This window comes from Hyperolius riggenbachi, chromosome 12, assembly GCF_040937935.1.
Source record: "Hyperolius riggenbachi isolate aHypRig1 chromosome 12, aHypRig1.pri, whole genome shotgun sequence".
Lineage (NCBI taxonomy): Eukaryota > Metazoa > Chordata > Amphibia > Anura > Hyperoliidae > Hyperolius > Hyperolius riggenbachi.
The window spans coordinates 238,022,534-238,045,039 of NC_090657.1; the positions used below are offsets into that span (position 1 = coordinate 238,022,534).

The window sequence follows — 22,506 nt, forward strand, 5'->3', positions numbered from 1 at the left end:
TGCTGCTGGCACAGTGGTGGCTGCTAATCAGTGGCTGTTACTGCTGCTGGCACAGTGGCAGCTGCTAATCAGTGGCTGTTACTGCTGCTGGCACAGTGGCAGCTGCTAATCAGTGGCTGTTACTGCTGCTGGCACAGTAGCGGCTGCAAATCAGTGACTATTACTGCTGCTGGCACAGTGGCGGCTGCTAATCAGTGGCTGTTACTGCTGCTGGCACAGTGGCGGCTGCTAATCAGTGGCTGTTACTGCTGCTGGCATAGTGGCGGCTGCTAATCAGTGGCTGTTACTGCTGCTGGCACAGTGGCGGCTGCTAATCAGTGGCTGTTACTGCTGCTGGCATAGTGGCGGCTGCTAATCAGTGGCTGTTACTGCTGCTGGCACAGGGGCAGCTGCTGATCTGTGGCTGTTACTGCTGCTGGCATAGTGGCTGCTGCTAATCAGTGGCTGTTACTGCTGCTGGCATAGTGGCTGCTGCTAATCAGTGGCTGTTACTGCTGCTGGCACAGTGGCGGCTGCTAATCAGTGGCTGCTACTGCTGCTGGCACAGTGGCAGCTGCTAATCAGTGGCTGTTACTGCTGCTGGCATAGTGGTAGCTGCTAATCAGTGGCTGTTACTGCTGCTGGCATAGAAGTGGCTGCTAAACAGTGGCTGTTACTGCTGCTGGCACAGTGGCGGCTGCTGATCTGTTGCTGTTACTGCTGCTGGCACAGTAGCGGCTGCAAATCAGTGACTATTACTGCTGCTGGCACAGTGGCGGCTGCTAATCAGTGGCTGTTACTGCTGCTGGCACAGTGGCGGCTGCTAATCAGTGGCTGTTACTGCTGCTGGCATAGTGGCGGCTGCTAATCAGTGGCTGTTACTGCTGCTGGCACAGTGGCGGCTGCTAATCAGTGGCTGCTACTGCTGCTGGCACAGTGGCAGCTGCTAATCAGTGGCTGTTACTGCTGCTGGCATAGTGGTAGCTGCTAATCAGTGGCTGTTACTGCTGCTGGCACAGTGGCGGCTGCTAATCAGTGGCTGTTACTGCTGCTGGCACAGTGGCAGCTGCTAATCAGTGGCTGTTACTGCTGCTGGCATAGTGGTAGCTGCTAATCAGTGGCTGTTACTGCTGCTGGCACAGTGGCGGCTGCTGATCTGTTGCTGTTACTGCTGATGGCACAGTAGCGGCTGCAAATCAGTGACTATTACTGCTGCTGGCACAGTGGCGGCTGCTAATCAGTGACTGTTACTGCTGCTGGCACAGTGGTGGCTGCTAATCAGTGGCTGTTACTGCTGCTGGCACAGTGGCAGCTGCTAATCAGTGGCTGTTACTGCTGCTGGTACAGTGGCAGCTGCTAATCAGTGGCTGTTACTGCTGCTGGCACAGTGGCAGCTGCTAATCAGTGGCTGTTACTGCTGCTGGCATAGTGGTAGCTGCTAATCAGTGGCTGTTACTGCTGATGGCACAGTGGTAACTGCTAATCACTGGCTGTTACTGCTGATGGCATAGTGGTAGCTGCTAATCAGTGGCTGTTACTGCTGATGGCATAGTGGTAGCTGCTAATCACTGGCTGTTACTGCTGCTGGCATAGTGGCAGCTGCTAATCACTGGCTGCTACTGCTGCTGGCATAGTTGCAGCTGCTAATCAGTGGCTGCTACTGCTGCTGGCATAGTGGCAGCTGCTAATCAGTGGCTGTTACTGCTGCTGGCACAGTGGCAGCTGCTAATCAGTGGCTGTTACTGCTGCTGGCATAGTGGTAGCTGCTAATCACTGGCTGTTACTGCTGCTGGCATAGTGGCAGCTGCTAATCAGTGGCAGTTACTGCTGCTGGCGTAGTGGCAGCTGCTAATCGGTGGCTGTTACTGCTGCTGGTACAGTGGCAGCTGCTAATCAGTGGCTGGTACTGCTGCTGGCATAGTGGCTGGCTGCTAATCAGTGGCTGTTACTGCTGCAGGCACAGTGGTGGGTGCTAATCACTGGCTGTTACTGCTGCTGGCACAGTGGCGGCTGCAAATCAGTGGCTGTTACTGCTAATGGCATAGTGGTAGCTGCTAATTAGTGGCTGCTTCTACAGTGGTGGCTGATAACCTACAAGCAAACAAAGGGGGGGCAGAGTGACTATACAAGGTGCCCCCCTGCATGTGGCACTGCAGCTACAGCCTGCGACTTGCATTGGAATGAACAACTGTAGAGAGCTTTGGGGACCACCAGAAAATGCTCTGCGGGCCGCATTTGGGCCCCTGGACAGACTTTGGACATGTCCACTAAATTCAAAAGTTTTACTAGCAAGATCTGGCTAACAGTAACTCTCTTTTGCCCTGGGTTGGTCTCACCTGTGCAGTGGGGAATATCGGTACCGCAAACTGCAACAACCCCTGAACCTGGATTTGCATCGTGCTCAAAGATTTCTGGAAAGCGTTTAGAGCCTTGGGGGAAAAAAAGGAAATAAGATTTGCATTAAAATGTCATACTCAGAAGACCAATTCAAGCAACAACCTACAATATTCGAGCTAACAGGTGGCACCTTCTGTTTTTTTGGGAAGGATGGTGGACTGGCAATCAGAGTTTAACCTCCCTGGCGTTCAGTTTCTGCTGGATTCCTGTGCAAAAAGTGATCCAATTCATTCTCATAACCATTTTTTTTCCCAGCTACTTTTTTGTGGCAAGCAAGCATAGCTCCCAACCATCCCTTTTTCGTAGGGACAGTCCCTTTTTGGGAGCCCTGTCCCTCTTTCACCCTCATTTGTCCCTTTTTCAGGACTTTGTCCCTCTTGCTATGTAAATATATATATTGCAACACTAAAAATGTGTTTGATTGACTCTAAACTTTATTCCCAACCTTTAAATGGATATATTACGAATTTTAAAATGTTACTATGAAGGAAAATTAACCAGGATAGAAAGGATCAGTGTGGTTTGAATTATAAAACAACATATGTTTCTTATGAAATCTTTATGGTATGCGTGACTAGAGGCGTGGTGAGGGCGTGGCCAGGGGTGTGGCAGGGGCATGGCTTAAGTGTCCCTTTTTCTCATCTCAAAAAGTTGGGAGGTATGGATCTAGTGTACATTTTGTGTATAATAAAAGCTTGAAACACAAAATCAAATCAAATTTCAAACTTACTCCCGAAAATCTGTGATCATTTTACACAAGTTCTGAGCTGCAGCTGCTCAGTGTGCAGTAATATGAATGTAAAGCTCGCCATATACCTAAAGATGATGGGCAGATTCCACCAAGAGACTAATCTCTCTCTGATCCAATCTGATTAGAGAGAGATCTGCTGGCTGCCCATACACAGCAGACAGATTCCTGATCGATTCCAGCATGAAATCTCTCGGGAATCGGCCATGTACGCCGCCTCGCCACTGCCCCCCTCCCCAGTGTATAAATGTAACCAGTGTGTGCATTTATACATTACCTGTCCTGTGTCGCCCACCGTGTCATGCTCATCCATCTTCTAAATCCCCGAAGGTTATTGTATTGGATTCAATTAAAAAAAAAATTTAGTTTGCCGCCAGACGCAGTTTTGATGACGCTGCGTGACCCTGGCATCATCAGCACCGATCGCTGGGGAACATGTCACTATCGGAGGTACGCGACGAGGGATCAGCACGCTGATGGCGAGTATAATTGCCCCCAGTATAAGTAGCCAAGTATAGGTGCCCCCGGGATAGTTTAGCTATCTATAGAAGCCCCAGTATAGGTTAGTCCGGTATAGGTGCCCCAGTATAGGTTTGCCAGCTATAGGTGCCCCAGTATAGGTTAGCCAGCCATAGGTGCTCTACTACTGGTTAGCCAGCCATAGGTGCCCCAGTATAGGTTTGCCAGCTATAGGTGCCCCAGTATAGGTTAGCCAGGTAAAGGTGCCCCGGTATAGGTTAGCCAGCCATAGGTGCTCCACTACTGGTTAGCCAGCCATAGGTGCCCCCAGTACAGGACCCCCCCTCCGTCTGCAACAATAGCACTAGTACAGGACCCCCCCCCCCTCCCCGCAGCGGTGTCCCCACTCTTTTCCTCCACAGTACAGGATCCCCCCTGCAGCATTGGTCCCCCCTCCTCTCTCCCTCCCTCTGCAGAAATAGTGGGCAGCCGGTGCTGTTACTCACCGTGCCTCCATCCCTCACCAATTGCACCACCAGCTCTGGTCTCTGTCCACGGTATCGGGGTGCGTTGGCTTGATGCCGTCATCAAGCTGCTTGCCCTGGTACCATGGGCAGAGAAGACGGAGTTGGTGGTGCGTTTGCCACGGGCAAGAGACACGTTGAGTAACTGCACTGGCCGCCTTCCTGCTATCGCTGCGGAGGAAGGGAGAGGGGGGGGGGGGGGGACACTGCTGCAGAGGGGATCCTGTGCTGCAGAGGGAGAGAGGAGGGGATGACACTGCTTCAGGGAGAGGGATCCTGCGCTGCGGAGGAAGGGAGAGGGGGGTCACTGCTGCAGGGGGGATCCTGCGCTGCGGAGGGAGAGAGGGGATGACACTGCTGCAGGGGGGATCCTGCGCTGCGGAGGGAGAGAGGGGATGACACTGCTGCAGGGGGGATCCTGCGCTGCGGAGGGAGAGAGGAGGGTATGACACCGCTTCAGGGAGGGGGATCCTGTACTAGCACTTTCCCTGTAGAGGGGGGAGAGAAATTGCTGCAGGGGAACACCTATACTGGGGTATATAGCTAGCTAAGAGGTACTGGAGTGCTGATAGCTAGCTTACCTATTCTCTGGGCACATAGGGTATTAGAAAACCTGCTGGGTGGTATGCCTGACACTGTGTCGGGCATACCGCTTTCAGCTAATTTTTCATGCCCGACAATGTCAGAAATCTAAAGAGGGAAAACAAAAAAAAATCAGTTTAACTTGCCTGGGGCTTCTTGCAGCCCCCTGGAGTCATCCTGTGACCATGCACGGTAGCATTGCACGCATGCATAGTACGGAAAAATCGCTACTGCACATGTGCAGAACGCTCCCGGCAATCAGGGTGCGCATGGCTCAGGGCTGCGCATGCGCCGTAGGCTCTGACTAGCCAGCTTTACAGGGGTTGCCGCTGCTCGCTGGAGGGACTCAGAAAGACAACGCAGGCACAGGATGACTCCAGGAAGCTGCAAGACCCCAGGGTAAGTTTAACTGGGTTTTTTTTTGGCTTCAGCAACCCTCTAAAATGTACCCAAGGCAAAGCTAATGTAAAAAAAAACAAAACACATAATTACTTGAGAAAAGAGAAGCCTATGGATCCTGCCTTAGATTCCTACGCCATCCTCCAGTCGCCACTCCCAGACCCCCTAAAGAAATCCGATCAGATTTCTGATTATGACCCGGCTTCTCTTCAGTCTGGGAAGTACGGCCGTGCCTGCGCAGTAAGCCAGTGCCGCTCCTGCACAAGCGGCTATTGCTAAGGTGCAGCCGCATTTGTGCATGAAGAGGAGCGTGGCGCGATCTTCAAGAGGGTCTCGGGCAGCCGCGGTGGTCTCCAGGAGGACACGGGAAGCCTCTGAAGGATCCAGAGAACTCCCTCTTAGATAAGTATCTGCACTGCCCACTACACAGTGGAAAATTAAAAATATATATTCACAGTGATTCACCTTGCCGGCAGTAAAGATGCCGCCATCTCTGATAGAATGTAAATCAGGTTGAGGAAAGATTGTACAATGGGCTTACAGTGACTAAATAATTTATAAATCAGTATTGTAAATAAACTATTTTATTCATTAATTTTTTTAAAGCTCCTCTGTAACCCTCTGGGGACCAGCTGCCTAACCCCCCTTAAGGACCAGGCCATTTTACATGCGGGAAGGGGGGTGTTTGGGGGAAGGGGGTCCGGCAGCCAAATCCCCAGTATAATTAGCTAGGCATGGTGTCCCCAGTATAGCCAGGTGTCCTCCGTATTGCCAGCAGCCTTTGCTCACCTCCCAGGCTCGAACGATGAGTAGCTCTAGCCCCCTCCGCCCTCGCCGGCATCCCCACTTGTACTGCCATTAAGTTCCGGGTCGCGGCTTGACGTCAGTAAGCCGTGAACCTTAAGTCAACTATAAAAAATGAGATTTACTCACCTGGGGCTTCCCTCAGCCCCCAGCAGCCGATCGGTGCCCTCGCAGCCCCGCTCTGACGCTCCAGGACCCGCCGGCGAACACTTTCGGTTTGGCCGTCACCGGCCGACAGGCATGGGAATTCGAGTGATTGTTCGCGTTCCCAGCCTGTATATCGCCCCCTATACTGCTATTGCCTCCTGTGTTCGCCGGCGGGTCCTGGAGCGTCAGAGCGGGGCTGCGAGGGCACAGGACAGCTGCAGGGGGCTGAGGGAAGCCCCAGGTGAGTAAATCTCATTTTTTATAGTTGACTTAAGGATCACTTTAAAGAGAAACTGTAACCAAAAATTTAACTTCATCCCAATCAGTAGTTGATACTCCCTTTCTGTTTACAGCTGTTTCCAACTGCCAAAAAAGCAAGAAGCATCTCCTTCCACCGACATCACCTACCAGCAGTAAAAATGTCACCATGTGATCAATGTCAGAATGTAAATCAGAGAGAGGAAGGTTTTACAATGAGCAAACACTGACTAAATCATTTATACATAATTATTGTAAAAATGAAGCACTTTTTTATTACATTATTTTCACTGGAGTTCCTCTTTAAGGCAGAGCGAGCAGGGATGCCGGCAAGAGCGGACGGGAGTGACGGTTGCGGGGGGAACGTTAGGAAGGTGAGTCCCCGTCCTCTCCCTTCCCTCCTACCCCTGCTGCTCAATAGTGATCACTACAATCGGCCGGCGATCGTAGTGATCACATGATCAGGAGCCAATCGCGATGGCTACTGATCACAGAGGGGAGATGTCAGCTGTCATATGACTCTCGGGTGCGCCTGATCACGTCGGGAGCGGAAATGGCAGGTGGCGTAAATCCTACGTAGGATTTACTACATGCGGTCCCCCACAAGGTTAAGCAGGAGGTTTTGAAGCAGGCAATGACAGTCAAATGGTGATTAGGCTTATGGTTGGGGTATTGGTCAGGTGACGTTATCTTTATCAGTTATGGTTAGAACGCTAGCGTTCCTCGTCAGGATTACAGAGGAGGTTAGGATTGATCATCAAAAAGTGGTCTGTCATTAAAGAACACCTGAGCTGGCAGATGCAGTCAAAGCGATTTTCCAAGTAATGTTGGTGGAATACTAACTAGTGGAACGCCACTTGCATTTGTCTGGACTTTAAGGACAGCTGTAGCGAGAGGGATATGGAGGCTGCCATATTTATTTCCTTTTAAACAATGCAAGTTGCCTGTCTGACCTGCTGATCCCCTGCCTCTAATACTTTTAGACATAGCCCCTGAACAAGCATGCATGCTGTATGTATGTATGTAATGTATGGTGTGTGTGGCGTGTGTATGTATATATATATATATATATATATATATATATATATATATATATATATATATATATATTTATATTAATATATATTATACATATACACACACACGGGTATGTTTATAGATAAGGACGGTTGGTGCTGTCTTTTTTTCCAAGTCTGCCATAGGGGTAAAGTGTACCAAACATGAACAAATTATGAAGGCTGACGTTTTTATCAGCTGAAACGTGTAGAGGATTAAGGACAGTAAAATGATATTGATCTAATGAACTGGGTTGGCCGTGTAAGCGCGCAGCGGCCGCCCGTCTATGACGTTCCAAGACTCCAGGTGACGTCACCTAATTTGACATCAGCCGGAAACAGTTGAGTGTGGAAGTGCAGGGAGCAGCGCATTGGACCTGTCAGCCAGAGTGGCGCTCACGTGAGCAGAACCGCCGGTGGTGGGAGGCTGTGAATAGATCAATTGTCATCACGGGGACCCGACAACACTCCCAGGTTGGATCAATCACGGAGAGCGACAATGTTAGTCGCGGAAGACTGTGGACTCCCTGGGGTGTATATTGGGTAATGGAGATCGGGCTATACGCCCTGACTGTGAGTTATAACTAATTACATCCAAATTAAGATTGGAGAAGTATATATGAGTATATAAAGAATATATTTGGAGGACATACATATGAGAAAACCTCTAAGGTGAATCTGCCGAGCATGAACTGATTTTTAATAGAGTTTTAATATAAGTATCAGAAATGATCGCTGCAATTACTGTGTTTAAGCACCGCGCCTTCTATGGCCTATTGACTGTTTTCTGCACAGCTTATAGAGAATCAGAAGAGCCCTCCTGTGTGGTCGTTACTTAAAGTGTAACTGCCGGGCATAAAATCAAAAAATCAATTCTTTATTTTTATCTGGTGAACAAGTAATAAGGATGCTAATCAGGCAATCCAAAAGTTAAAATCACTGTTACTTTTCTTGTTTATAAATGATCATTCCCCAGTCTACCTGACTTATTTGGTACGTTGCCGCACAAAGGAAGTTGCAGGGCATGCTGGGTTGTCTTTTTTTGCTTCTTTATTTCCCCTCAGACTAAACTAATGTACAGAAGCAAAAAAGGACAACCCAGCATGCCCTGCAGCTTCCTTTGTGCGGCAACTTACCAAATAAGAGTCAGGTAAACTGGGGAATGATCATTTATCAGCAAGAAAAGTAATAGAGATTTTACCTTTTGGATTGCCTGGTTAGCATCCTTATTACTTGTTCACCAGATAAAAATAAAGAATTGATTTTTTATTTTATGCCCGACAATTACACTTTAAGTATGTATGAAGTGAGAGTGAGAGGATTAATGAAATTGGTTTATGTTGTTTTTTTCAGGATTTTACGGAGTGTGTAAACAAATTAAAGATATTGGCCTCAATTCACTAAGCTTATCTCCTGTCTTTAAAGAGACACTGAAGCGAAAAAAAAATATATGATATAATGAATTGGTTGTGTACTATGAATAATTACTAGAAGATTAGCAGCAAAGAAAATATTCTCATATTTTTATTTTCAGGTATATAGTGTTTTTTCTAACATTGCATCATCCTATAATATGTGCAGATTACACAACACTCAGCATTCAAAATGAGTCTTTCAGAGCAGTCTGTGAAGTAATGACCTCTCCTCTAGCAGAGGAAAAGTAAATAGTTCAATTACAGTTGAGATAATAAGTCAGATAACAGTCCTCTCTACGACTTAAGGTGCCCATACACTCGTCAGATTGGCAGCAGATAGATAAGAAATGCATCTGATGACCTATCTGATGCGTTTTTAGAACATTTTTTACCAGGATAGAATTCCAATAGATTTCAGTTTGAAATCTATTGGAATTCTATCTGATGGCATTTTTTTGCCATCAGATTTCCATTAAGGCCAATGCAAACTGATAAGCAATCTCATCAGATCGACCTAAATTTTCCATCCTGCCAGCTCGATGGAAATCGATCATCGATCGGTCGATTGGCCAACCGATTTGCAAACGATCGATCGGTCGGCCAGAAAATCGGCTGAGTGTATGGGCCCCTTAAGTTAGTCGGAGAGCTTAAAGGACTTACGAGGCCTGATTTTAAAAAAATAAACAAAAAAAGTTAGATACCTGTGTGTTTTTGTAAGGCACGGAGGACGCCGTCCGCGCCCTCTGTGCCGTTCCGCCGGGTCCCCGCTGCTGAATATCCCCCCGAACGACCCCCGACCCGGGTCGGGCTCTCCAGCCTTCACCAAGATGGCCGCCGGAGCTGGCCGCGGCTGCGCAGTCCGCATAGCCGCGAGTGCGGCTGCGCAGCTCTAAGGCCAACCCCCCAATCCACGTAACAGTAGCGTGGATCGGGGAGTTGGCCTTATAGCTGTGCAGCCGCACTCGCGGCTATGCGGACTGCGCAGCCGCGGCCAGCTCCGGCGGCCATCTTGGTGAAGGCTGGAGAGCCCGACCCGGGCCGTGCGGTCGTTCGGGGGGATATTCAGCAGCGGGGACCCAGCGAAACGGCACGGAGGGCGCGGACGGCGTCCTCCGTGCCTTACAAAAACACACAGGTATCTAACTTTTTTTGTTTATTTTTTTAAAATCAGGCCTCGTAAGTCCTTTAATAGCTTTTTTTGCATAGAGATAACAACTGGAGTTTCTCAACTCTTCCTGCACTGGAAACAATTAGACTGATGTATCTGATCTTAATGTTTTTTTTCTTAGCTGTACTACACATACAAATCATAATATCATCATTTTTTTTTCGCTTCAGTGTCTCTTTAATAACGTTTCTAGAGCTGTCACCATGGTGATAAGGCATGTAGTATTCAGGAAACATTTTACCTCAGGCAAACCTAAAGTTAACTCTTCTGTCTTTGAGTTAACTTTCCAATCCTTAAAATAACTCCAGAGTTAAAGACAGGCTGTTTATTAACTGCATCTGAAAATAACTACAGAGGAGGTAAATTAAGGAATGAAGAGATAAGATAACTCTTACTGTGTGGAGGTAAGTTTTCTCTTGCCTTATTATCTCCAGCATGATCTTAGTGAATTGAGGCCATTGTATCACTTTTTAATTTGTAACTTTTTAATTTGAAGTAGCGCTTGTTTTTTGAAATATTTTTTATGAACAAATTATAAGTATCAATCATTTCTTGATCTTTTTCCTATTTCTTTTCCTCACTTTTCCACTGTCTTGATGCAATTATTTTCTCCCTCCGGTAAAAGTTCCTCTGTGACCCCCTATATCTGACGGAATAATGGGTTGCATTGGAGACTGCAGCGTGTATGTACCGGTAACCGCACAGCTCCCGCAGGTTATGGGCTTACCTGCTGGAAGGGGTTCTTCAGGCTCTGGCTGCAGTACAGGTAGTAATGGACGACATCTGAAAAGAGAAATCAGTGACTCACAACACACAGCAGCTGTAAGCACAACATAATGGAGACTCTGGAGAGGGATACCGAGAATGTGAGATTTAAAAAACAGAAAATCCCCCCCATCACTTTCCTGGCTGCGGTGCTAATCCTCTGCCTCTGAAGGGTTTCTTTCCGGACAGGCAGACACTGGCCACTGTCTCTAACAGATTAGACATTACATTGAATTTAACAAAATATGAGTTAAAGCGGATCCGAGATGAAAAACTAACTATAACAAGTAACTTGTCTATATATCTTATCTAAAGTTTAGATGGTTTACACAGCAAATCTAGCTGCAAACAGCTTCATCAGTATATTATTATTTTTTCCTGTGATACAATGAGGGCAGCCATGTTGTTTGTAAACATTACACAGAGGCAAGCTTATCTGTATCTTGAGTAGAGATGGGCGAACAGTTTGGCTGTGTTAGCCGAACTGTTCGGGCTGCCCAATCTGTCATTTATCTATGCCTCTTACTACTTCCGGGTCGCAATGACCCGGAGTAGTACGTCTGCGCTGCCCGGCGGAGCGCGTCCTAGCGACGCGCTCCCGTTGCCGGGCACTTTTTGCGCATGTGCGTGACGTCACTCATGACGTCACGCACATGCGCAGAAAGTGCCCGGCAACGGGAGCGCGTCGCTAGGACGCGCTCCGCCGGGCAGCGCAGACGTACTACTCCGGGTCATTGCGACCTGGAAGTAGTAAGAGGCATAGATAAATGACAGATTGGGCAGCCCGAACAGTTCGGCTAACACAGCCAAACTGTTCGCCCACCTCTAATCTTGAGCACTCAACCTGTGAAAAAAACCTAATCCCCTCTCCTCCTCCCTTCTGCCTCTGAAATAAATAGCTAGTAACACCTCCTCCTTCTCCTGCCCAGACTGAGCTCCCATGAGCCCTTGCTACTGCCAAGGCTCTCTGAAAACCTGTGGGTGTGGTTTATTTAGTTTATAGGGAATTAGAGTATTAAAACAAAAACAAAAAAGTATTTGGCTTGATGAATGCCCTATAAACAATAGGAAAGGAACACAATTATGCAATGAGTAAAAGTTCACCTCGGATCCACTTTAAAGTGGACCTGAACTCTTGCAAATGACAGAGGGAAAACATAGTAAAACCCACCCTGTATGTACTTAGAGAGTTTAGCCTGTCTAATCCCCCCTCATCTGTGACTAATCGCAAGTATAACTAGATTTCTCAGCTGTGTCAGCTGGCTGCCTCAGCAGAGCAGCTAATTTGTAAACACAGGATGTTAACTCTACGTCTGCTTCCATGAAAGCAGGAAGTAGACACAGCACAGATTTATAGCAGGATTTGTATCAGCTGTAACAAAGCAATGTTTTTTTCTTTAAAGGTGATTTATGCTGTTACTTATCTTTAATAGCAGAGAGGAAGTTCTGATTTCAGGTCCACTTTAAAGGCATAGAAAATAAGGTATATACAGTAGATAATAAACAAGCTGATAGAAGGATAGACAGACAGATAGATTACCCGCACTGATCTGATCCTGGGTCATGTTCATGATGAATTTGTCGGGGGCAACACAGAAGTCGCTGGTTCCCTGCAAGACATAAATGTGGGATGGAACATTTATCTAACCGTCAACTTTCATTCGCCCATTTTAGATCTTTACTACCGGTATGTCATGTTTTTGGAACGTATTGCACATTTCCCCTCTAGTCACTCTGTTTTGCATACAAGAACTGTGCCCTGTCTATATTTAGGCTCTGCACACCTATGCTGGTAGTCATTTAGATGCAGCATGCTTTGGGAGGAGCTGCCACCTCTCCCTGCTGTTATGTTATTGCACCTATGCTGGTAGTTATCCATATGCAGCCTGCTTTGGGAGGAGCTGCCACCTCTCCCTGCTGTCATGTTATTGCACCGATGCTGGTAGTCATTCAGACACCGCCTGCTTTGGGAGGAGCTGCCACCTCTCCCTGCTGTCATGTTATTGCACCTATGCTGGTAGTCATTTAGATGCAGCCTGCTTTGGGAGGAGCTGCCACCTCTCCCTGCTGTCATGTTATTGCACCGATGCTGGTAGTCATTCAGATGTAGCCTGCTTTGGGAGGAGCTGCCACCTCTCCCTGCTGTCATGTTATTGCACCTATGCTGGTAGTTATCCATATGCAGCCTGCTTTGGGAGGAGCTGCCACCTCTCCCTGCTGTCATGTTATTGCACCCATGCTGGTAGTCATTCAGACGCAGCCTGCTTTGGGAGGAGCTGCCACCTCTCCTGCTGTCATGTTATTGCACCTATGCTGGTAGTCATTCAGACGCAGCCTGCTTTGGGAGGAGCTGCCACCTCTACCTGCTGTCATGTTATTGCACCTATGCTGGTAGTCATTCAGATGTAGCCTGCTTTGGGAGGAGCTGCCACCTCTCCCTGCTGTCATGTTATTGAACCTATGCTGGTAGTCATTCAGATGTAGCCTGCTTTGGGAGGAGCTGCCACCTCTCCCTGCTGTCATGTTATTGAACCTATGCTGGTAGTCATTCAGATGTAGCCTGCTTTGGGAGGAGCTGCCACCTCTCCCTGCTGTCATGTTATTGAACCTATGCTGGTAGTCATTCAGATGTAGCCTGCTTTGGGAGGAGCTGCCACCTCTCCCTGCTGTCATGTTATTGAACCTATGCTGGTAGTCATTCAGATGTAGCCTGCTTTGGGAGGAGCTGCCACCTCTCCCTGCTGTCATGTTATTGAACCTATGCTGGTAGTCATTCAGATGTAGCCTGCTTTGGGAGGAGCTGCCACCTCTCCCTGCTGTCATGCTATTGCACCTATGCTGGTAGTCATTCAGACGCAGCCTGCTATGGGAAGAGCTGCCACCTCTCCCTGCTGTCATGTTATTGCACCTATGCTGGTAGTCATTTACACGCAGCCTGCTTTGGGAGGAGCTGCCACCTCTCCCTGCTGTCATGTTATTGCGCCTATGCTGGTAGTCATTCAGATGTAGCCTGCTTTGGGAGGAGCTGCCACCTCTCCCTGCTGTCATGTTATTGAACCTATGCTGGTAGTCATTCAGATGTAGCCTGCTTTGGGAGGAGCTGCCACCTCTCCCTGCTGTCATGTTATTGAACCTATGCTGGTAGTCATTCAGATGTAGCCTGCTTTGGGAGGAGCTGCCACCTCTCCCTGCTGTCATGTTATTGAACCTATGCTGGTAGTCATTCAGATGTAGCCTGCTTTGGGAGGAGCTGCCACCTCTCCCTGCTGTCATGCTATTGCACCTATGCTGGTAGTCATTCAGACGCAGCCTGCTATGGGAAGAGCTGCCACCTCTCCCTGCTGTCATGTTATTGCACCTATGCTGGTAGTCATTTACACGCAGCCTGCTTTGGGAGGAGCTGCCACCTCTCCCTGCTGTCATGTTATTGCGCCTATGCTGGTAGTCATTCAGATGTAGCCTGCTTTGGGAAGAGCTGCCACCTCTCCCTGCTGTCATGTTATCGCACCTATGCTGGTAGTCATTCAGATGTAGCCTGCTTTGGGAGGAGCTGCCACCTCTCCCTGCTGTCATGTTATTGCACCTATGCTGGTAGTCATTCAGATGTAGCCTGCTTTGGGAGGAGCTGCCACCTCTCCCTGCTGTCATGTTATTGCACCTATGCTGGTAGTCATTCAGACGCAGCCTGCTTTGGGAAGAGCTGCCACCTCTACCTGCTGTCATGTTATTGCACCTATGCTGGTAGTCATTCAGACGCAGCCTGCTTTGGGAAGCGCTGCCACCTCTCCCTGCTGTCATGTTATTGCACCTATGCTGGTAGTCATTCAGATGTAGCCTGCTTTGGGAGGAGCTGCCACCTCTCCCTGCTGTCATGTTATTGCACCTATGCTGGTAGTCATTCAGACGCAGCCTGCTTTGGGAAGAGCTGCCACCTCTCCCTGCTGTCATGTTATTGCACCTAAGCTGGTAGTCATTCAGATGTAGCCTGCTTTGGGAAGCGCAGCCACCTCTCCCTGCTGTCAGGTTATTGCACCTATGCTGGTAGTCATTCAGATGTAGCCTGCTTTGGGAAGCGCAGCCACCTCTCCCTGCTGTCAGGTTATTGCACCTATGCTGGTAGTCATTCAGATGTAGCCTGCTTTGGGAGGAGCTGCCACCTCTCCCTGCTGTCATGCTATTGCACCTATGCTGGTAGTCATTCAGACGCAGCCTGCTTTGGGAAGCGCTGCCACCTCTCCCTGCTGTCATGTTATTGCACCTATGCTGGTAGTCATTCAGATGTAGCCTGCTTTGGGAAGAGCTGCCACCTCTCCCTGCTGTCATGTTATTGCACCTATGCTGGTAGTCATTCAGATGCAGCCTGCTTTGGGAGGAGCTGCCACCTCTCCCTGCTGTCATGTTATTGCACCTATGCTGGTAGTCAGACGCAGCCTGCTTTGGGAAGCGCTGCCACCTCTCCCTGCTGTCATGTTATTGCACCTATGCTGGTAGTCATTCAGACGCAGCCTGCTTTGGGAAGCGCTGCCACCTCTCCCTGCTGTCATGTTATTGCACCTATGCTGGTAGTCATTCAGACGCAGCCTGCTTTAGGAAGAGCTGCCACCTCTCCCTGCGGTCAAGTTATTGCACCTATGCTGGTAGTCAGACGCAGCCTGCTTTGGGAAGCGCTGCCACCTCTCCCTGCTGTCATGTTATTGCACCTATGCTGGTAGTCATTCAGACGCAGCCTGCTTTGGGAAGCGCTGCCACCTCTCCCTGCTGTCATGTTATTGCACCTATGCTGGTAGTCATTTACACGCAGCCTGCTTTGGGAGGAGCTGCCACCTCTCCCTGCGGTCAGGTTATTGCACCTATGCTGGTAGTCATTCAGACGCAGCCTGCTTTAGGAAGAGCTGCCACCTCTCCCTGCGGTCAAGTTATTGCACCTATGCTGGTAGTCATTCTGTCTTAAAATTTAAAGTACACGTAAACATATACAAATAGAAGTACGTTTTTTCCAGAGTAAAATGAGCCACAAATGACTTTTCTCCTATGTTGCTGTCACTTACAGTAGGTAGTAGAAATCTGACATTACCAACAGCTTTTGGACTAGCCCAACTTCTCATGGGGGGTTCTCAGTGTTTTCTTTATTTTTAAAAGCACCTAGTGAATGGCAATTGCTCTGTCTAACTGCCAGAATAGTGTACAGCGAGCAGGGAGGCTGGCCGGCATCTTTGTATGAATCTTTTTCAGGGAATGTCTTTCTAAAGAATAAAGGCCATGCTGAGAATCCCCTATGAAGAGATGGACTAGCCCAAAACCTGTTGGTAATATCAGATTTCTACTACTTACTGTAAGTGACAGCAACATAGCAGAGGAGTAATTTATGACTCATTTACTCTGGGAGAAATGTACTTCTTATTTGTATGTGTTTTACATTTTAAGATTTTCCCGACAGTGGTATGTCCAACTGTTGGCAAAGGTGTTAAAATGGACCTGAACTCTTGCACAGGACAAAATGAAAAAAAAAAAAAAAACACACACAATATAATGCAACCTGTATGTATTTAGAGAGTTTAGCCTGTATAGTTCCCTGTCATCTGTGACTTAACACAACTGTAATTTGATCTCTCAGCTGGCTGCCTCGGCAGAGCAGCTAGTTTGTAGACACAGGATGTTAACCCTAGGCCTGCTTCCATGAAAGCAGGAAGTAGACACACTGCATATTTAATGCAGGATTTGTATCAGTGGTAACAAATGTTTTTCTTTAAATGTTATTATGCTGTTGCTTATCTTTTACAGCACAGAGGGAGTTGTGAATTCAGACCCACTTTAAGCACATTGTATAGGATTATTATTATTATTATTTATAGAGCTCTGTCATATGTAATATTTACAGACAAACATGGGTACGGAATACAGATACTGGTACACAATATAGAATTCCTGTGTCAGAGTTCACCTCAGGTTATTTGTTTTATTGACATTCTGTTGGATGTAATTTGCTCAAAGGGTGCAGTTACCCTTTAAAGGACACCTGAAGTTGGAGGGATATGGAAGTTACCATATTTTTTTTTTTTAGTTGCCTGGCTGTCATGCTGATCCTCTGCTTCTAAGATCAGATGGTTCAGGTGCGTGATTCAGACGCTACTGCAGCCTGCCAGGCAGCTGGTATTGTTTAACAAATTAGACTATCAGGGAAAAGTAATTTTTTTTCAGCAATTCAACTTTAAGGGACGTTTCACATTTGGACGTTGCGTTTTAGGTGACGTTAAGGTCGCATAACGTCCCCTAACGCAACGCATGGTGATGGTATTAGGAGGACGCTACATAGAGCCGCGTTAAGCTTTTTAGTCCTACAGACTGCGGAGACCACGTGATCGAACACTCCGCATCACGTGGTCCCGCCAGCCAATCAGCGGCCGCTCCAGGAAGTAAACACTGCAGTGCAGTGAATACCAATTAGCCATATGGCTGGCCGCAATAGCGGACTCTCCCCTCCTCCTCTCCTGCGCAAAAAATAACAAACCCCCCCCCCAAAAAACGAATTACTGAGCATGTGCAAACAGTCTAACGCAGCTTAAGCCACCTATAACGCACAGCATGCAGCACTTTCCCAGAACGTGCAGCGTTACTGTCTAATGCAACGTGGGCACTGTGAACAGCCCATTGATTTTTCATTACTGTGCGGTGGGCTGCGTTACCGGCTGCTCTAACGTGCGCCTGTAACGTCCCACTGTGAAAGCAGCCTAAAGGTGAAACTGATACAGTTTATGAAATAGACTTATTACATGCAAAGTGAGATATGTCAACCCTCTGTTATAATTTTGATGATTCTGGCTTACAGCTTATGAGAACCTCAAAATCTTAGACCATTAGAATACTATGAAAATGTTCAATATTCTAGGCTGAAAATGTCAGACTCAAAATAAGCCAATGAATCCAAAACACCTGCAAATGGTTCCTATTTCATATATTTGTTTCACCTCTTAAAGGGAAGGTTCAGGGGCTGTATAAAAAAAAAATAAAAATCCAAATCCACTTACCTGGGGCTTCCTCCAGCCCGTGACAGGCAGGAGGGGCCCTCGGCGCCGCTCCGCAGGCTCCCGATGGTCGCCGGTGGTGAGCCCGACTGGCCAGGTCAGGCTCGCCATCGGAGACCACCGGGAGCGGCGCCGAGGGCACCTCCTGCCTGCCACGCGGAAGCCCCAGGTAAGTGGATTTGGATTTTTATTTTTTTTATGTCCCTGAACCTTCCCTTTAAAGAGACACTGAAGCGAGTGAGATGGGATCTGATTAGTGTAAAGCACCTTACATGCTAAATTGCAGCTATCCCGCGGCAAAACGAGGGGACTTTACCCCCCAAATCCCTTCTTCTAGGTCCGAGAAGCGCTTCCTGATTGAGGCAGAGCTAATGGCTGTAGCTCTGCCTCTCAGCGCGTCAATTCCCGCCTCTCCCCGCCCCTCTCCGTCTTCCTTCACAGAAAGGGGCGGGGGAGAGGCGGAGATCCGCTGGCAGATAGACGCGCATGGAGGCAGAGCTGCAGCTCATTTCAACCTGCAACTACTGTGTTGTTCATAAATTTACTCGTTCTGTTACTTCTCTTTTTAATGGCAAAACTTTTCCCATAAAACAATACATTAATTGTGGCACGAAGTACGTAATTTACCTTATCTCATGTTCTCTATGCCACATTCAATATGTGGGGTGCACCACCAGACACCTCAGACAACGTATAGCGGAACATTATAGGGGAGCGGGCTGGTTAACATTGGAGGTGTCTAATGTAGCGAAGCACTTTCGATTGGTCCACTTGGGCAATATGTCCTCTTTTTCATTTCAGGGTATTGAGCGTGTCCCGAGGCCTACGAGAGGGGGGGATGTCTATAAACGACTCCTCACCCGGGAGGCGTATTGGATTTTCCAATTAGGGACGCGCTCACCAGGAGGGCTTAACGCTAAATGGGACCTTAACTCAGTTACTTAAAGTGGTTGCATTGTTCATGTTTGCCTGTCGTTTTTTACTTAATTGTATGTTTAGACTTTACAATTTCATGAAGATTTTTAAATTCATTGCTGTTTAATGGTAAATTGTGTTTAATTATATGCAACTACATTTTTACCATTGTACTATGTTTTTATGTATTTGATTACATTAATTGGGGGTTCTTTTTGTCTTCTTTTTTCCCCAATAGTTTTATATGCACTCCTCTTTGTGGGTGGGGTTATTTGCGCATGTGTTACCGGGTGTGGCTCTGTTCTATATATGGGTCACCCCTTTTCACTTGTGCCTATGCTATGATTAAGGGCGTGTAACGCCCGAAACATGACAGCATGTGGTGATGGATTTTAGCCTGCCATGTGTATTGATTAAATGAAGCCATTTTTGATTCCACCGACGTCGTGCGGATTTCACTTTCTACAGTACCCGCCTCCATGAGCAGCAAAATCCATGACCGAGAAGGTTGTAGCTTTTGCAGGGGGGATTTTGGGGGTAAACACCCCTCATGCACTATGTAAGGTGCTTTACACTAATCAAATCCTCTCTCACTCGCTTCAGAGTCTCCTTAAGCTGAATTGCTGAAATAAATGGGCTTTTGCATGATATTCTAATTTTTCGAGTTTCACCTGTAAGATTGGAAGCCTCCATATCATTCTCACGTCAGGTGTCCTTTAAAGGATACCCGTAGTGACATGTGACATGATGAGATAGACATGTGTATGTACAGTGCCTAGCACACAAATAACTAGGCTGTGTTCCTTTTTTTCTTTCTCTGCCTGAAAGAGTTAAACATCACGTATGTAAGTGGCAGTTCCTGTCTCAGTCAGGATTGGGTCAGACTACAGTGTGACCCTCCCTGATAAGAACTTACAACTATAAAAAACTTTCCTAGCAGAAAATAGCTTCTGAGAGCCTGAAAGGGATAAAAAGGGCTAATAGTTCATAGATTTTAGCTCTGGCATACTTCAATGCATGTGTCATTGAGCAAAAGCAATAAAAACAGTAAAAACTGTGGAATATCTTAAAAAGTCATTTTTGGGAGGAGGAGGACAGATACAATTGTTTATTTCATTAGTTTATTTTCACCTCGGGTGTTAAAGAGAACCAGAGATGAAGCACCCTCTTGTATTTTACCTTATAAATCAGTGGGAACATGACAGTAAACACCTAATCTGCTCTTTGTTTCATTGTTCTCTGTTTAATCTGACTGTTATCACCTCTGATAAGAATCCCCGACTGAGCACTCAGTCTAGCTTTGCTACGGAAAGATTATAGCTGAGTCTGTCTTCTCTGGTGTCTTTTCAAGCCCAAGCCTGCCCCCTTGTGGCTCTGCTATAATGACTCAGCTATAATTATTCCCTGCAAAGCCAGACTGAATGCTCAGTCCGGGATTCTTATCACAGCTGATAACAGACACTTTTAGCAGTGAGGATGAAACAGAGAGCATGGTAAGTGTTTTCTCTAATGTTCTTACTGATATATATGGTAAAATACACAAGGGTGCTTCGTCTCTGGTTCCCTTTAAGGGTCTTAAACAGCTTTATGGCAGGAATCCAGCATTAGGAAGCGTGCGGGCAACGTACTGATCTCTATGATACCTGCAGCGTAGCTATAACACTCTCTCCACCAGTCGTGGCAGAAGAGTCTATACCTCCCCACAGACACATAGGCCAGTGAGGCGTAACCTTGCCTTTAATGAAAATCACTGACAATCACAGTCTCCCCTCATTTCCCTCCACCTCATTACTGCACCAAACTACCTGCTCTGCACACAGTCATTATCTACAAATGAGTCAAACCTGGAGGCTGCCGCAGAGCCTCAACCAGGCCCAGAACTCGATTAGCATTGAGTGGGGAAAAGTGGATAAACAGACCGATATTCCAGAGGAATTTACAGGACAACTGAAGTGAGAGGTATATAGAGGCTGCCATATTTATTTCCTTATACCAGTTGCCTGGCTGTCTTGCTGGTCATTTTGGCTGCAGTAGTGTCTGAATCCCACCAGAAACAAGCATGCAGCTAGTCTAGTCAAATGTGACATGTCAGAAACACCTGATCTTCTGCATGCTTGTTCAGGGGCTATGGCTGATAGTATTAGTAGCAGAGGATCAGCAGGATAACCAGGCAAGTGGTATTGCTTAACCCCCCTGGCGGTAACCCCGAGCTACACTCGGGAGCCGCCGCAGAGGATTTCTCTGCCCCGGGAGGGATTTTTTGAATAAAAGATGTTTTAGCCTTTGTAGCAAGCACTTCGCTAGCTACCATTGTCCCCCAAGCCCCTCAGCTCTTTATTTATCGTCCCTGTTATACTCCCCCCCCCCCCCCCCCCGATCCCGCGATGGCCCAGCCTCTCCAATCAGCTCCAGGCTTCGCTATGGGGAGGATCGGGATTGCGCATGATGTCGATGACGTCATGTCCGATCGTCGCCATAGCTACGACTGAAGCTCATTGGTGAGGCTGCGGCTCTCGCAGGATTGCGGCTAGGTAACGTATAGCGGCGGTGATAACGGGGGATCAGAAGGATGCAGGGAGACTTGGGGGACAATGGTTGCTAGCCTAGTGCTAGCTACGAAGGCTTAAACAACTTTAATTCAAAAAATCCCTCCTGCAGATGCAGCTTCAGAAACTGCGTACCGCCAGGAGGGTTAAAGAGAAACTGTAACCAAGAAATTAACTTCATCCCAATCAGTAGCTGATACCCACATTCCAAATCTTTTCCTTTTCACAAATGGATCATCACGGGGCTCTGTATGGCTGATATTGTTCTGAAACCCCACCCACAGTGTGATGCCAGGACCATGGTCCAGACAGTTTCCTGCCTGTGAACCTCAATGCATTGTGGAAAATAACAGCTGTTTACAGCTTGGTCCAACTGCCAAAAAAGCAAGCAGCATCTCCTTTCACTGACATCACCTGCAAGCAGTAAAATTTTCACCATGTGATAAATGCCAGAATGTAAATCAGGGAGGGGAAAGATTTTACCATGAGCAAACACTGACTAAATCATTTATACATAATTATTGTAAAAATGAAGCACTTTTTATTACATTATTTTCACTGGAGTTCCTCTTTAAAGGATACCCGAAGTGGCATGTGACATGATGAGATGGACATGTGTGTATGTACAGTGCCTAGCACACAAATAACTGAGCTAAGCTGACTGAAGCTGTTTACAAGTTTTTGATTGCTCCTTTTTATAGCCTGATGAAGTGGGTTGAACCCACGAAACGCGTTGCAAAGTATTGGAGTACTTAAATAAATCGTTATTTTGTCGTAAACTCGGCATTTCCTTGTGTCTGCATCGGGGAGGTAAGTCCACCTACTGCCTCCCTGTTTTTCAAACATTTTACTTATTTTTATTCTTCTGGCGCCTCTGTAACATCGTCTACTATACTGTGTCCACCCCTGGTGGAGGGGTATTGGCCCCTTTTTTTCCTTATCTACAGAGAGCGACTTCTTATTCCTGAGTGGGGACAGGTTAATCTCCCCACCTGCCTACACAGTGGTTGCCTAGCAGGTAACCCTGACTTGTGAGTATCACTCAAACATTTTTCACACTGTCCTTTAACTACCAGTACATACTGCACCATATCGGGCTCTCGTGTCTCCCCCCCCCCCCCCCCCACCTTACTTAAAAGTCTGCTCACCTTCACCTGCTGAGGGATAAACTTTAGATTCATTAGAGTATATAGCAGAATAGCTTCTGTTTTAGAAATTAAGTTACATGAAGCGTTGCTTTTTAGTAGGAGGGCTTTCGGCCTCCTCTGACCATTTATACTTTCCTGGTGGTTCTGGGTCACATTGAGCTGTCTGGGTATTCTC

At 47.3% G+C, this 22,506-nt stretch overlaps 1 protein-coding gene across 6 annotated transcripts in view; it reads right to left on the reverse strand.

Annotated features, from left to right (window-relative positions):
• TTYH2 (tweety family member 2) overlaps positions 1-22,506 on the reverse strand; it is a 170,255-nt gene that overhangs the window by 38,196 nt on the left and 109,553 nt on the right. For all 6 annotated transcript variants that reach the window (XM_068262559.1, XM_068262563.1, XM_068262564.1 and 3 more), the window contains 3 exons: positions 12,241-12,310; positions 10,663-10,718; positions 2,316-2,408 (listed from right to left, as the gene is read on the reverse strand). In XM_068262559.1, coding sequence (XP_068118660.1) covers positions 2,316-2,408; positions 10,663-10,718; positions 12,241-12,310 — 219 coding nt within the window. The remainder of the gene's footprint in view (positions 1-2,315; positions 2,409-10,662; positions 10,719-12,240; positions 12,311-22,506) is intronic.